Below are 16,492 nucleotides of genomic sequence, written 5' to 3'. Positions count from 1 at the left end.
CACATTGGTGGTGAGCAAATTAGTATAATCAGTTCTGAGAGATAGGATTAACTGTCATGTGGAAAGGCATGGACTAGTCAGGGATGGTCAGCATGGATTTGTTAAAGGAAGATCTTGCCTCACAAATTTGATTGAATTCTTTGAGGAAGTGACAAGAAGGGTTGATGAAGGTAGTGCAGTGGATGTTGTGTGCATGGATTTTAGCAAGGCATTTGACAAGGTCCCACATGGCAGATTGGTCAGGAAAGTAAAAGCCCATGGGATTCAGGGTAGTGTGGCAAACTGGATAAAAGGTTGGCTTTGTAACAGGAAACAAAGGGTAATGGTCGATGGATGCCCTTGCGAATGGAAAGTTGTCTCAAGTGGTGTTCCACAGGGCTCGGTGTTGGGACCCTTGCTGTTTGTGTTATATATTAACGATTTGGACGTGAACATGAGGGACACGATTGAGAAATTTGCAGATGACACAAAGATTGGCCGAGTAGTGGATAGTGTAGAGGATAGTCATAATCTCCAAAACGATATAGATGGGTTGGTGGAGTGGGCGGTAAAGTGGCAGATGGATTTTAACATAGAGAAGTGTGAGGTCATACATTTAGGGAGGTCAAACAGTTACAGGGATTACACAATAAATGGGAATATACTAAGAGGGGTAGATGAAGTGAGAGATCCTGGCATACAAGTACACAGGTCCCTGAAGGCAGCAGTTCATGTAGACAAGGTTATAAAGAAGGCATATGGAATGCTCTCCTTCATTGGCAGAGGTATAGAATATAAAGGTAAGGATATAATGTTGGAATTGTATAAAACACTGATGAGGCCACAACTGGAGTATTGTGTGCAGTTCTGGTCACCACATTACAGGAAGGACGTAATAGCTCTGGAGAGAGTGCAGAGGAGGTTTACAAGAATGTTGCCAGGGTTAGAAAAGTGTAGCTACGAGAAGAGATTGGATAGGTTGGGGTTATTTTCCTCAGAACAAAGGAGGCTGAGAGGTGACTTGATTGAGGTGTACAAAATTGAGGGGAATAGATAGAGTGGACAGGATAAAATTGTTTCCCTTGGTGGAAAATTCTAGAACCAGGGGACATAGATTCAAGATAAGTGGCAGAAGGTGGAGGGGGGACATGAGAAGGAACCTTTTTACGCAGAGGGTAGTGGGTGTCTGGAATTCGCTGCCCAAGTTGGTGGTAGAGGCAGAAACTCTAAACTCTTTGACAAGATGGGTCAAATGGCCGCCTTCTGTGCTGTAACTTTTCTATGGTTCAGAAACAAAATTGAAAGAAAATGCAGTGACTTACCATTACCTGTTATTGACCTACACTTGAAGTTGACCAGTACTTTCTGTTCTGCCAAATACCATGCTTAAAAATTAATCACTTTTTACTTAATAATTAAACTTTGTGACTTTAAACTTTCAAAGAAAGTCATTTTGACCTGAATTTTGATTTCAGAAAAGGTAGTTTTGTATTTTAGTGAAATTCCATAGATTTAACAGGAAAGCACGATTTAATGTTCCTGTACTTATATTTAAAAAATATACATATTGACTGTGCAAGGGATTCAAGGCATCTAATATTATAAAGAAGATAGATTAAGGATTTTTTTCCCCATTATTGTTATGTTTCTTTAACCCAATAGCCTGTTCAAATCTTGGTGTCCATCTTAACAAATAAGAAGGAAAGGTAGCATTGTATTGTGGCTGTGGCCCAATTGCAGAGAATGCATAACCCTGGCTACTGGAACCGAACAATGTCAATCTTAGAATCTCTTGGCATGTATACGATAAATAGCTATAGCAAGATACTACTTTTTTAAAAATGTTTATTCTTTTATGGGGTGTGGGTGTTGCTGGCTAGGCCAGATTTATTACCTATCCCGAATTACCCTTGAGCAGGTGATGGTGGGCTGCCATCTTGAACCGCTGCAGTCCACCCACAGTGCTATTAGGGAGGGAGTTCCAGGATTTTGACCCAGCAACAGGGAAAGAACGGAGATATATTTCCAAGTCAGGATGGTGAATGGCTTAGAGGGGAATTTGCAGGTGATGGTGTTCCCATGTATCTGCTGCTCTTGTCCTTCTAGATGGTAGAGGCTGTGGGTTTGAAAGGTGCTGTCTAAGGGGCCTTGGTGAGTTGCTGCAGCGCATCTTGTAGTTGGTACACACTGCTGCTACTGTGCCTCGGTGGTGGAGAGAGTGAATATTTGTGGATTGGGTGCCGATCAAGAGGGCTGCTTTGTCCTGGATGGTGTCAAGCTTCTCGAGTGTTGTTGGAACTGCACCTGTTCATCCAGGTAAGAGGAGAGTATTCAATCACACTCCTGACTTGTGCCTTGTGGATGGCGAACAACCTTTGGGGAGTCGGTAGGTGGGTTACTCACTGCAGAATTCCTAACCTCTGACCTGTTCTTACAACCACAGCATTTATATGGCTGGTTCAGTTCAGTTTCTGGTCATTGGTAACTCCGAGTATGTTGATAGTGAGGGATTCAGCGATGATAATGCCATTGAATGTCATGGGGCGATGGTTAGATTCTCTCTTCTCGGAGATGGTCATTGCCTGGCACTTGCGTGGCGTGAATGTTACTTGCCAATTATCAGCCAAAGCCTCAATGTTGTCCAGGTCTTGCTATATATGGGCATGGCCTGCTTCAGTACCTGAGGAGTCGCGAAAGGTACTGAACATTGTTCAGCCATCAGCGAACATCCCCACTTCTGACCTTATGATGGAGGAAAGGTCATAAGAACATAAGAAATAGGAGCAGGAGTAGACCACACAGCCCATCGAGCCAGCTCCGCCACTTAACATGATCAGGCCTGATCTTGGGCTTCTTATCCCTCCCCCATATCTCTTAATTCTCAGAGTCCAAAACACTCTCTATCCCAGCTGTAAATATGTTAATTGATGGAGCACCCAAATCTTTGAGGTCGAGAATTCCAGAGACTCACAACTCTTTGAAGAAATTTCTCCTCATCTCAGTCCTAAATTATCGACCCCTTATCCTGAAACTGGTGCCCCCGTGTTTTAGATTTCCCGGCCAGCAGAAATAATCTCTCAGCAATCGCCCTGTCAAGCTTCTTCAGAATTTTGTAGGTTATTGATGAAGCAGCTGAAGGTGGTTGGATGAGGACACTACCCTGAGGAACTTTTTTTATTTATTAATGGGATGTGGGCATCACTGACAAGGCCTGTATTTGTGAGGGCAGCTAAGAATCAACCACATTGCTGTGGGTCTGGAGTCACTTGCAGCCCAGACCAGGTAGGGATCGCAGATTTCCATCCCTCAAGGTTCCTGCAGTGATGTCTTGGGACTGAGATACTTGACCTCCAACAACCATAACCATCTTCAGTTTCACTGAAAAAAGCGAACATTTTCTTTGTTGAAGCAGGAGTGCAAGATGAAAAGCTTTGACAAAAAAGGTCTCTCTTTTTCAGCAATTCTCAAGTTCTGTACTATAAAACAACTATAGCCATCTTCCTTTGTGCTAGATATGACTCCAACCAGTGGAGAGTTTTCCCCCTGATTCCCATTGACTCCAGTTTTGTTAGGATTCCTTGATGCCCCACACTGTCAAATACAGCCTTGATGTCAAGGGCAGTCACTCTCACCTCACCTCAGGGGCTCAGCTCTTAATTTGGACCAAGGTTGCAATGAGGTCAGGAGCTGAATGGTTCTGGCAGAACCTAAACTGAATGTCAATAAGCAGGTTATTGCTGAAAGTGGTGAAGAAATGCTAAAATGAATAAAAGTTTCCAGCCTGACTAGGCTTGTGTTTACAATCTTTGGCAGAATTTTACAGATAATTGTTACTGAATGAGGCATAGGTCAGTACAGTTAATATTGCACCTGGTTCTCCTCTAGTCACAGGAAGAAGCGAATGAGGCAATTACAGAAGAAGATAAAAAGCGGTACACTTGACCTCAAGCAGGATGATCCCTTTGAACTTTTTGTAGCTGCAACTAACATTCGATATTGCTATTACAATGAGACTCATAAGATCCTGGGTAACACATACGGGATGTGTGTTCTGCAGGTGTGTACATTATTTGTATTCATTTTTATGTGCATGCAAATGGACAGGATTATTGTGGCTAGCAGTGAGATTAGAGCAGTTTTATCGTTCATATTCCGAAAGTGGCTAAACTATACAGACGAGAAAGATCCCAACACTGATCCTTGGTCTTTGCTCAGTTAGCTCAGTCTCCTAGCCAGCACTCCTGGATTAAAGAGAGTAATGTGATCAGTATTTAATGACCCCATTGGAAGAGCAGGATCAAGTTTGTTACAATTCCCTCCCTCACCTAGGAAGAACACTTCTCACAGTTGAGGCTCACACACGAATGATGACCACTTGAGTGAGGTACTGGAGATCTTCCAGTACCTGTGGAATTGTACCCCAGGAAGAAGTCAGTGACCAATGCCTGGAAGAGAGGGAAAATGCTGGTATATGGGATTGTGGGTGGGGTGCAGGGGATGGTGTTAAAGGTCAAGCTTACTCCAAGTATTTTATTCTGGAGTGAACCCTGCAGAGATTTGACCCCTAAGTGGAATGTATAGTTTAGCTACTCCAAATTGAAGCCTGGCAGAAGCTCCTTTTTGCTAAAGTATATACTCGTATGACACTAGAATCCATAGCACCTCTGACACTGGGGCTACACTAGTCGGTTACTGCTTGTTTACAGGTAGTAGGATTTCTGCTGCAATATGACATTTGCACTCTTGGAGTTACATAATTACTGATATTGAGCAGTAATGTAACCTTCACCTCTAACTTTGCAGTGGCATCTATTGCAACATCAAATGGCTGTTAACACCCCTCAGAATCACATTGGTCTGAATTTTTGGGTTGTACAGAGTACAGTATTCAGTAAACAGCCAGAAAAATATTGGAACTGTAGTATATTAGCAACAATTAATATATCTAGTTTTAATATTAAAAAAATCATACACTATTATTTCCACCTTTTGGTAAGATGTGAAAGGATATGCTTGAACATGTTGTCATCTTATCCTTCAGGACTTTGAGGCCCTAACTCCAAACCTTTTGGCCAGGACTATTGAGACAGTGGAAGGGGGTGGACTTGTTGTGATTCTGCTGAGAACTGTCAACTCCTTGAAACAGCTTTACACGATGACAATGGTACGTGTTGTGTACGACAGACTGCGGTAACTGCTAGTATGCAGCGGCTCTTTTCACTGACCAATTGGTATGCTAGCCTATCGAAATGTTGTCTTATGGCATCCATGTGGTAATTTACTGATGATGTGTCTTATAGTGCTGATATTGTAATTGGTAACCGTAATAATGATAATTTCAGTCTGCCATTCTTTGTTTTGCTTTACAAGTTTGATTTCCTCGACATGATTTGATTTTCTGTCATACAGAAAGTGCATCATAATTTGTTTAGTCATTTGTACACCTGTACTAAATTGTACAGGTTAGACAGTTACAAGGTTGATTCCTAGATTGTCCTGAGGAAGGGTATATTGGCATTGGAGTTGGTGCAACAGATTCAGCAGAATGATACAGGGGCTAAAAGGATTAATTATGGAGATTGGCAGCATGGACCAGACTTTTATTCCCTTGACTATTGAAGATTTAAAGGTCACCTAATTGAAGTGTTTAAGATGATTAAAAGATTTGATAGGGTGGATAGGAACTATTTCTTCTGGTGTGAGTGTGCAGAATAAAAGGGCGTAGCTTTAAAATCAAATCAGGATGATGTCAGGAAGCACTTCTTCACACAAAAGTTTGAGATACTTGGAACTCTTTCCCTCAAAGAGCCTCTGAGGCTAACTTAATTCACAATTTCAAAACTGAAATTGATATATTTTTGATGGACAAGAATATTCAAGGTTACAAAACCAAGGTGGATGAATGAAATTAAGGTGCAGATCAGCCATGGTCTAATTGAATGGTGGAATGGATTTGAGGGGGTGAATAATGCCTTACTCATTTTGTTTGAGTTAGTTAGGATCAGCTGAGTGGCTTCCTGTGAAGTGTCGAGAGCAAAAATTACAGGTCGCCACAAGAGAAGGGAAATTACATGTGAGGTGAGAGTGACTGCCCTTGACATCAAGGCAGCATTTGACCGTGTGTGGCATCAAGGAACCCTAGCAAAACTGGAGTCAATGGGAATTGGGCGGAAAACTCCCCACTGGTTGGAGTCATACCCAGCACAAAGGAAGATGGTTGTGTTTGTTGGAGGTCAGTCATCTCAGCTCCAGGACATCACTGCAGGAGTTCCTCAGGGTAGTGCCCTCGGCCCAACCATCTTCAGCTGCTTCATCAATGACCTTTCTTCCATCGTGAGGTCAGAAGTGGGGATGTTTGTTGATGATTGCACAATTTGTAGCACCATTTGCAACTGCTCAGATACTGAAGTAGTCCATGTCCAAATGCAACAAGACCTGAACAATATCCAGGTTTAGGCTGACAAGTGGCAAGTAACATTCAAACCACATGAATGCCAGGCAATGACCACCTCCGACAAGAGAGAATCTAACCATAACCCCTGACATTCAATGGCATTACTGTCACTGAATCCCCCATTATCAACATTCTGGGGATTACTATTGACCGGAAACTGAACTGGTCTAGCCATTTGAATACTGTGGCTACAAGAGCAGGTCAGAGGCTAGGAATCATGCGACGAGTAACTCACCTCCTGGCTTCCCAAAACCTGTCCACCATCTACAAGGCATAAGCCAAGAGTGTGATGGAATACCCTCCACTTGCTTGGATGAGTGCAGCTCCCAGAACACTCAAGAAGCTTGACACCACCCAGGACAAAGCAGCCCACTTGATTGGCACTACATCCACAAACATTCACTCCCTCCGCCACCGACGCACAGTAGCAGCAGTGTGTACCATCTACAAGATGCACTGCAGGAACTCACCAAGGCTCCTTAGACGGCACCTTCCAAACCCACGACCGCTACCATCTGGAAGGACAAGGGCAGCAGATAGGTGGGAACAGCACCACCTGGAAGTTTCCCTCCAAGCCACTCACCATCCTGACTTGGAAATATATCACAGTTCCTTCACTGTCACTGGGTCAAAATCCTGGAACTCCCTTCCTAACAGCACTGTGGGTTTACCTACACCACATGGACTGCAGAGGTTCAAGGCGGCAGCTCAGCACCACCTTCTCAAAGGCAACTAGGAGTGGGCAATACATGCTGGCCCAGCCAGCGATGCCCACATCCCGTGAATAAATAAATAAATTACAGTAAATGAAAATTACATCCTACAAGATTTTGACTCCTCGTGTATGTAAGGTAACTAAGTATATAATTGGGCTAATATTATGGTATTTTATAATCGTGCCCAAAATTTACAGCAAACTTATTTATTGGGTACATTAATATAAATCAGTTTTCACTTAGGAAAATCCAAGCTGTTGAAAGACCAGTTGAGAAAGAAGAGAGAAAGGCAAACTTCACAACCCCAGATTGTTCCAAAGTGTTTCACAACTAACGAAAAACTGTTGTAATGTAGGGGCATAAGGGCATTAAGTAATATGGAGAAAACCTAGGAAAATGTAGGAATTGCACTTCAATAGATAGAGCTGTTATTGGCTAATAAAAAAATATTGGAGCATTCTCATTGGGTCCTAGGGCCTATCCTGCTGCTATGGACAAATCACTTTGCCAAATAGCTAGAATTTTGTACCTTGACGCAAACAAAGTGTTTTAACATCCTTGTGTGCTATAGAACATGGAAGTAAAGTTTGATTGAATAAGCAGACTCAACTAAAATTTGTTGCCTTCATTAAAGTGTAACAGCCCAAATTTATTTTAATTTTTTTGTCTTATATTTTGATTTTCTTTTTCTTCTCCTTCTGCATCCCCCACTCAAAGGATGTCCATACACGTTTCAGAACAGAATCACATCAGGATGTGGTTGGCCGATTCAATGAAAGGTAGATGTTTTTGATAAGATCCTATGAACCAATATATAAGTTGTATTGAAATGGGTTAGTATAATAAGTATATGTAGTTCTGCAAGGGGAGGTATGAACTTTATGTAGGAATAGGAGGAAAGTTACAGGGAAAGGTGGAAAGGGGAGATATCAACATTTGAAGAGGAAGGTTTTTTATAGAAAGCTTTGAAGGCAGGGAGAGGGGTAGCAAGGAAAGTTGGGTTGGGACGAAATTCTAAAAAGAGTGAGGTCATAGTAAGTGAAGAGGGCACTGAGTAGAGTGTGTACCTCCACTAATATTGTGTTTACTCAAAATTATTACAATTATGGAGCTCTTGAGGCGTTTCCCTACCTGGTTGATGCTCTGCAATTACAAAGCTGAAAAAGGAAATCTTTTTATTAGAGCTTTCATCTCATTGGCTTAGGCCAATCCATTTCCAACAACCTGCTCTGAAAACTCTGCCCACATTATGACATCTGTGACAAATTCCACTACATCAGCTGAGACAAGCCACAGCCTTTTAAAGCAATCAACGCCATTCTGAATAAAACAATCTACAATATTCTCAAAGAAAAAGTCAATTTTCCCTATCTCCCAATGTTAACGGATGGGTCCTTTAAATAATTTCAGGATCCAGGTCTGCATCTTCAGCAGGGGGAGGCGATGGCCTAGTGGCATTGTTGCTGGACTAATAACCCAGAGACCCAGGGTAATGCTCTGGGGACCTGGGTTCGAATCCCGCCACAGCAGTTGATGGAATTTGAATTCAATAAAAATCTGGAATTGCCGATTTTAAAAATGCATCTGGTTCACTAATCCCCTTTAGGGATGGAAATCTGCTGTCCTTACTTGGCTCCAGACCCACAGCAATGCCCTCTGAAATGGCCTAGCAAACCACACAGTTGTACAAAGTCTCAAAAAAGGAATGAAACCTAGCATCAATAACTCAGCCCTGTTGACCCTACAAAGTCATCCTCACGGACTCGTATCTTACAGATAACGTCCCAGGCACCACCATCACCATCCCTGGGTATGACCTATCCCACCGGCAGGACATAGACAGCAGAGGTAGGATAGGACATACCCAGCAGAGGTGGCGGCACAGTGGTATGCAGTTGGGAGAAAGTTGCCCTGGGAGTCCTCAACATTGACTCAAGATCACATGAAGTCTCATAGCATCAGGTGAAACATGGACAAGGAAACCTCCTGCTGATTACCACATACCACCCTCCCTCAGCTGATGAATCTGTGCTCCTCCATGTTGAACACCACTTGGAGGAAGCACTGAGCAAGGTGGAAGGAAGGTGGCAAGGGCACAGAATGTACTCTGGGTTGGGGACTCCAATGTCCACCATCAAGTGGCTTAGTAGCACCACTACTGACCGAGGTGACAGAGTCCTAAAGGACATAGCTGCTAGATTGGGTCTGCGGCAGGTGGTGAGGGAACCAGCAAGAGGGAAAAACATACTTGACCTCGCCCTCACCAATTTGCCTGCTGCAGGTGCATCTGTACACGACAGTATCAGAAGGAGTTGAGGAGATGAAGTCCCACCTTCACATTGAGGATCTTCTCCATCGTGTTGTGTGGCACTACCACTGTGCTAAATGGGATAAATTTTGAATAGTTCTAGCAACTCAAGACTGGGCATCCACAAGGCGCTGTAGGCCATCAGCAACAGCAGAATTGTACTCGAACACAATCTGTAACCTCATGGCCCAGCATATCCCCCACTCTACCATTACCATCAAGCCAGGGGATCAACCCTGGTTCAATGCAGAGTGCAGGAGGGTATGCCAGCAGCAGCACTAGGCATTGCTAAAAATGAGGTGTCAACCGATGAAGCAATAACACAGGACTACTTGCATGCCAAACAGCATAAGCAGCAAGTGATAGACAGAGCTAAGCGATCCCACAACCAAAGGATCAGATCTAAACTCTGCAGTCCTGCCACATCCAGCCGTGAATGGTGGTGGACAGTTCAACTCACTGGCAGAGGAGGCTCCACAAATATCCCAGCCTCAATGATGGGAGAGCCCAGCACATCAGTGCAAAATTAAGGCTGAAGCATTTGCTGCAATCTTCGGCCAGAAGTAGCGAGTAAACAATTCACCTCGGCCCCTCTGGAGGCCTCCAGCATCACCAGATGCCAGTCTCCAACCAGTTCAGTTCACTCCACGTGATATCAAGAAATGGCTGAAGGTACTGGATGGTGCAAAGGCTATGGGCCCTGACAATATTCTGGCAAAAGTACTGAAGACTTGTGCTCCAGAACTTGCTGCATAGCCAAGCTGTTCCAGTGCAGCTACAAAACTGGTTATGTGGAAAATGTCCAGGTATGTTCTGTACACAAAAAGCAGGACCAATCGAACTTGGCCAATTACCACCCTATCAGTCAACTCTTGATCGTCAGTGAAATAGTGGAAGGGGTCATCAACAGTGCTATCAAGCGGCACTTGCTTAACCTGCTCACTGAGGCCCAGCTTGGGTTCCGCCAGGGCCACTGAGCTCCTGACCTCATTACAGCCTTGGTTCAAACATGGACAAAAGAGCTGAACTCCTGCGGTGAGGCGAGAGTGACTGCCCTTGACATCAAGGCTGCATTTGACTGAGTGTGGCATCAAAGAGCCCTAGCAAAACTGGAGTCAATGGAAATCGGGGAAAACTCTCCGCAGGTTGGAGTCACACCTAGTACAAAGGAAGATGCTTGTGGTTGTTGGAGGTCAATCATCTCAGCTCCAGGACATCACTGCAGGAGTTCCTCAGTGTACTGTCCTAGGCCCAATCATCTTCAGCTGCTTTATCAAAGACCTTCCTTCCATCATAAGGTCAGAAGTGGAGATGTTCGCTGATGATTCCACAATGTTCAGCACCATTCGCAACTCCTCAGATACTGAAGCAGTCCATGTCCAAATGCGGCAAGACCTGAACAATATCCAGGCCTGGGCTGACAAATGACAAGTAACATTTGCGTCACACAAGTGCCAGGCAATGACCATTGTTATGATCCCCAGCTGAGATTGCCCTTGGACAAGCCTGATCCCAGGATGGAACCCAGCTCGAAAAATCTGAACTTTTATTTGTTTGTTTAAATACGTGGAGAGCAGCTACTGAACAGAGTCACAGGAGTCAGTTGATGAACGTCATACAAAAGAATAAAACATTTATTCAACAAGAAAAGATGAACTATATTACAATACTCCTTTGCCCACAACTATACCTTTACAGATTTATATAGATTTGTAAGGATAACACAAGTCACAAAAGCTATCTTATACTTTAATGTGCCCAGTAAGTACCCAGTCCATGTAAACCTATGGCACTCTGTGGTCAGATACACCACACTCTGACCTCATGTGACAGATGCCACCTCAACCAGATGCCATGGATCTTTCCTCAACTCCCCCCAGACACTTGTCACACTGTGACCAACCAGCCTCACTGAATTCCATCCTTCACACTAGGATTTTCCCCTTCAGAAAACATAAACTTAATAACTTTGCCTTAATTGACCTACAAATTTACCAGTTGTGAAAGGTCCTATCCTGCCTCTTTGAAATTCAAACAGCTCTCAACTTCTCTACAAATGCAAATGTTAGCTCTAACCTATTTACTTGTCTTATTTAGCTTGTCCATTTCATTTCAAAATGCTTGTTTTTACACCTAATCCCTTTGATTTAGACCTTGCAGTCTGACTGCCTTTAGTTTAATTAAGTTAGCCATACAAACCAACATACACACACAGTCCCCCCACAAGCCTGCTTCAGTGTCTCACAATAATATTAGGAAAAAATGTTATTTCCTTGACAATTGGAGTAGTTGAGCTGATGTTGACAAAAGCATGGATGAATGTTTCTGCAGCAGGTGGGTTGGGACAGGTGTGGACACGGATGATAATGTGGAGTTGAAAGTAGGTGGTCTTTATGATGGAGAGGAGACGAGGTTTGATGTTTAGGTTGGGGTCGAATAGGATACTGAATTTGAACAGCCTGCTTAAACCTGAGACTGGCCTGTATGGGGATTGAATGGATGAGGGTATGGAGTCTTTCAGGGTTAAAGCATCAGGATGAGTCCACTTCACACCCAATTGGTTAAAAAGTTACAGATTATGTTCGACTACAATTCTGCTGCTGCTGATGGCCCATAGCGCCTCATGGATGCCCAGTCTTGAGTTGCTAGATCTGTTCTAAATCTATCCCATTTAGCACAGTGGTAGTGCCACACAACACGATGAAGGGTATCCTCAGTGTGAAGGCGGGACTTCATCTCCACAATGGTGCAGTGTTCGCTCTGACCAATACTGTAATGGACAGATGCATCTGTGGCAGGCAGGTTGGTGAGGATGAGGTCAAGTATGTTTTTCCCTCTTTTTGGTTCACTCACCTCCTGCCACTGACACAGTTTAGCAACTATGTCCTTTAGGACTCGGTCAGTAGTGGTGCTACCGATCTAATCTTGGGTGATGGACATTGAAGTCCCCCACCCAGAGTGCATTCTGCTCCTTTGCCACTCTCAGTGCTTCCTCCAAGTGGTGTTCAACATGGAGGAGCACTGATTCATCAGCTGAGGGAGGGCAGCATGTGGTAATCAGCAGGAGGTTTCCTTGCCTATGTTTGACCTGATGCCAAGAGAATTCATGGGGTCCGGGGTCAATGTTGAGGGTGGAAGAGGAGGACGGAGATGAGTTTTTCACATTGCTGTTCATTTGCTGGTCTCGCTATCTATATGTTTGTTTCTTGAGAACTTTTTTTTTATATTAGTTCATGGGATGTGGGCATCACTGGCTAGGTCAGCATTTATTGCCCATCCCTGATTACCCTTGTTTAGAGGGCATTTAAGAGCCAACCACATTGCTGTAGGCCTGGAGTCACATGTAGGCCAGATCAGGTAAGGACAGCAGATTTCCTTCCCTAAAGGACATTAATGAACCAGGAAGGGATTTACGACAATTGGCAATTGTTTCATGGTCATCATTAGACTTTCAATTCCAGAATTTTTTTTTTCAATTCAAATGCCACCATCTGCCGTGATGGGATTTGAACCCAGGCCCCCAGAGCAATATCCTGGGTCTCTGGACTACCCAATCCAGTGACAATACTACTCTGCCCCTTTCATGGATGTGGGTGTCACTGACAAGGCCAGCATTTGTTGCCCATCCCTAATTGCCCTGGAACTGAGTGACTTGCCACATTATTGCAGAGGGCAGTTAAGGGTCAACCACATTGCTGTGGGCCTGGAGTCACATGTAGGCCAGACCAGGTAAGGATGGCAGATTTCCTTCCCGAAAAACCAGATGGGTTTTTACGACAATGGTTTCATAGTCACCATTACTGAGAATAGCTTTTCAATTCCAGATTATTACTTGAATTCAAATTCCACCAGCTGCCATGGTGGGACCTGAACCCTTGTCCCCCAGAACATTAGCCTGGGCTTCTGGATTACTCGTCCAGTGACATTACCACTAGCCACCACCTCCCCAACATAACACACACGTTGCCAACAGACAAAGATCATCATCTCAACAATTTTAACAACATTTGAAGGGATGCCCACATCCCATGAAACAAAGAAAAAAAGTTCTCAAGACAAACATTTAGATTGCTCTTCATTTGCTGGTGTCTCAATGCGAAAAACTTACCTCTGACACCGCCCCCCACCTCTTCCACCCTTACAAACTTAACATTGTTCACATTTAACAGGTTTTAACCATTCACTTTTTAACCAATTGTGTGTGAAGTGGACACATCCTGATGCTTTACCCCTGGTTTATTATCAACCATCAAATTTTTGTTTATTCTGTTTTACCAGGTTCATACTTTCCCTGGCATCCTGCGAGAATTGCATTGTGATAAATGACCAGCTGGACATTCTGCCACTTTCTAGCCACATTTTCAACATCAAACCTGTCCCACCGAAATCTGTGGTGAGTTCTGGAGATTATAGCACCATGCGTTAGGTTTTTTACTGGTTTTGTTAATGACAGTGCTAAATATTATCCTGTGGTTAATAAAATGAGTGGCAATGTCTTGTAATGAGTGTTTATAGACTTGACATCATATCTGAGGGGGTAAGGATGCTTATGATTTTTTGAATATAATGTAGAACCTTAATTCCTTCTCCCCACCATACTATACCTTAAATTCCCACTAACCACCCCCCCACCAATACTACACTAGACTCCTGTAACCATTAAGAATTCCAATGCCCCAAAACCCCTCTTAAACACTTTCTAATGTTCACAAAGTTCTAGATTACACTTCTCCCTGATCCCAGAAGTTTCCTGGTGCTGCCAGATCTGGCAATTCAAGACTGGGCAACCATGAGGTGCTGTGGGCCATCAGCAACAGCAGAATTGTACTTAACCACAATCTGTAACCTCATGGCCCAGCATATCCTCCATTCTACCATTACCACCAAGCCAGGGGATCAACCCTGATTCAATGAAAAGTGCAGGAGGGCATGTCAGGAGCAGCACCAGGCATACCTAAAAAAGGGGAGGCGATGGCGTAGTGGTATTGTTGCTGGACTAGTATTCCAGAGACCATGGGGAATGCGCTGGGGTCCCGGGTTCGAATCCCACCATGAAGCCATTTTCGATGGTTGCAAAAACCCATCTGGTTCAGGGATCTGGCTTAGGGAAGGAAATCTCCAGTCCTTACCTGGCCTGCACTACATGTGACTCCATACCCACAGCAATGTGGCTGACTCTTCAATGCCCTCTGAAATGGCCTAGCAAGCCAGCCAATTGTATCAAACTGCTAGAAAGTGTCAAAAAAGAATGATACCAGACGTACGACCCGCCATTGCCCTCGGCACCAGCAAAGACAGCCGCAAACTCAGCCCTGCCGACCCTGCAAAGTCCTCCTTACTAATATCTGGGGGTTAGGACCAACATTAGGAGAGCTGTCCCACAGACTAGTCAAGCAACATCCTCACATAGTCATCCTCACAGGATCATAATCTTACAGATAATGTCCCAGAACCACCGCCACTATCAGCAGAGGTGGCGGCACAATGGTATACAGTTGGGAGGGAGTTGCCCTGGGAGCCCCCAACATTGACCCCAGACCCCATGAATTCTCTTGGCATCAGGTCAAACATGGGCAAGGAAACCTCCTGCTGATTACCACATGCTACCCTCCCTCAGCTGATGAATCAGTGCTCCTCCATGTTGAACGCCACTTGGAGGAAGCACTGAGAGTGGCAAAGGAGCAGAATGCACTCTGGGTGGGGGACTTCAATGTCCATCACCTAAGATTAGGTCAGTAGCACCACTGCTGACCGAGTCCTAAAGGACATAGTTGCTAAACTGTGTCAGTGGCAGGAGGTGAATGAACCAAAAAGAGGGAAAAACATACTTGACTTCATCCTCACCAACCTGCCTGCCACCGATGCTTCTGTCCATTACAGTATCGGTCAGAGTGACCACTGCACCGTTGTGGAGATGAAGTCCCGCCTTCACATTGAGGATACCCTTCATCGTGTTGTGTGGCACTACCACTGTGCTAAATGGGATAGATTTAGAACAGATCTAGCAACTCAAGACTGGGCATCCATGAGGCGCTATGGGCCATCAGCAGCAGCAGAATTGTACTTGAACATAATAAGTCTACCGTCGATCATCAGTAAATTGATCAACAGTTCTATCAAGTGACACTTGCTTAGAAATGACCTGCTGACTAACGCCCAGTTTGGGTTCTGCCAGGGTCACTCAGCTCCTGACCCATTACAGCCTTGGTTCAAACATGGACAAAAGAGCTGAACTCCTGAGGTGAGGTGAGAGTGACTGCCCTTGACATCAAGGCTACATTTGACAGAGTGTGGCTTCAAGGAGCCCTGGCAAAACTAGAGTCAATCTAAATCAGGGGAAAACTATCCACTGGTTAGTGTCATACCTAGTATAAAGGAAGATGGCTGGAGGTCAGTAATTTCAGCTCCAGGACATCACTGCAGGAGTTCCTCAGGGTAGTGTCCTCGGCCCAACCATCTTCAGCTGCTTCATCAATGGCCTTCCTTCCATCCTAAGGTCAGAAGTGGATATGTTCGCTAATGATTACACGATGTTCACCATTCGCGACGACTCAGATACTCAAGCAGTCCATGCCCAAATGCACCAAGAACTGGACAAAATCCAGGCTTGAGCTGACAACTGACAAGTAGCACTTGCACCACACAAGTGTCATGCAATGACCATCTCAACAAGAGAGAATCTAACCATTGGCACTTGACATTCAATGGCATTGCTATCACTGAATCCCCCACTGTCAACATCCTGGGGATTGCCATTGGCCAGAAACTGAACTGGACAAGCCATATAAATACTGTGGCCACAAAAGCAGGCTAGAGGCTGGCAATCCTGGGATGAGTAACTCACCTCCTGACTCCCCAAAGCCTGTCCACCAGCTACGAGGCACAAGTCAGGTGTGTGATAGAACACTCCCCACTTGCCTGGATGAGTGCACCTCCTATAATACTCAAGGAGCTCGACACCATCCAAGACAAAGCAACCCGCTTGATTGGCACCGCATCCACAAACATTCACTCCCTCCACTGCTGATGCACAGT

The 16,492-nt window shown here is 44.4% G+C and overlaps 1 protein-coding gene across 2 annotated transcripts in view; it reads left to right on the top strand.

Annotated features, from left to right (window-relative positions):
- nat10 (N-acetyltransferase 10) overlaps positions 1 to 16,492 on the top strand; it is a 115,794-nt gene that overhangs the window by 18,271 nt on the left and 81,031 nt on the right. For both annotated transcript variants that reach the window (XM_078549576.1, XM_078549575.1), the window contains exons 4-7: positions 3,865 to 4,036; positions 5,021 to 5,143; positions 7,867 to 7,928; positions 13,736 to 13,850. In XM_078549576.1, coding sequence (XP_078405702.1) covers positions 3,865 to 4,036; positions 5,021 to 5,143; positions 7,867 to 7,928; positions 13,736 to 13,850 — 472 coding nt within the window. The remainder of the gene's footprint in view (positions 1 to 3,864; positions 4,037 to 5,020; positions 5,144 to 7,866; positions 7,929 to 13,735; positions 13,851 to 16,492) is intronic.

Source organism: Cetorhinus maximus, chromosome 9 (genome assembly GCF_964194155.1).
Source record: "Cetorhinus maximus chromosome 9, sCetMax3.hap1.1, whole genome shotgun sequence".
In the NCBI taxonomy this organism is placed as follows: Eukaryota; Metazoa; Chordata; class Chondrichthyes; order Lamniformes; family Cetorhinidae; genus Cetorhinus; species Cetorhinus maximus.
This window is presented reverse-complemented; position numbering and strand designations above follow the sequence as displayed.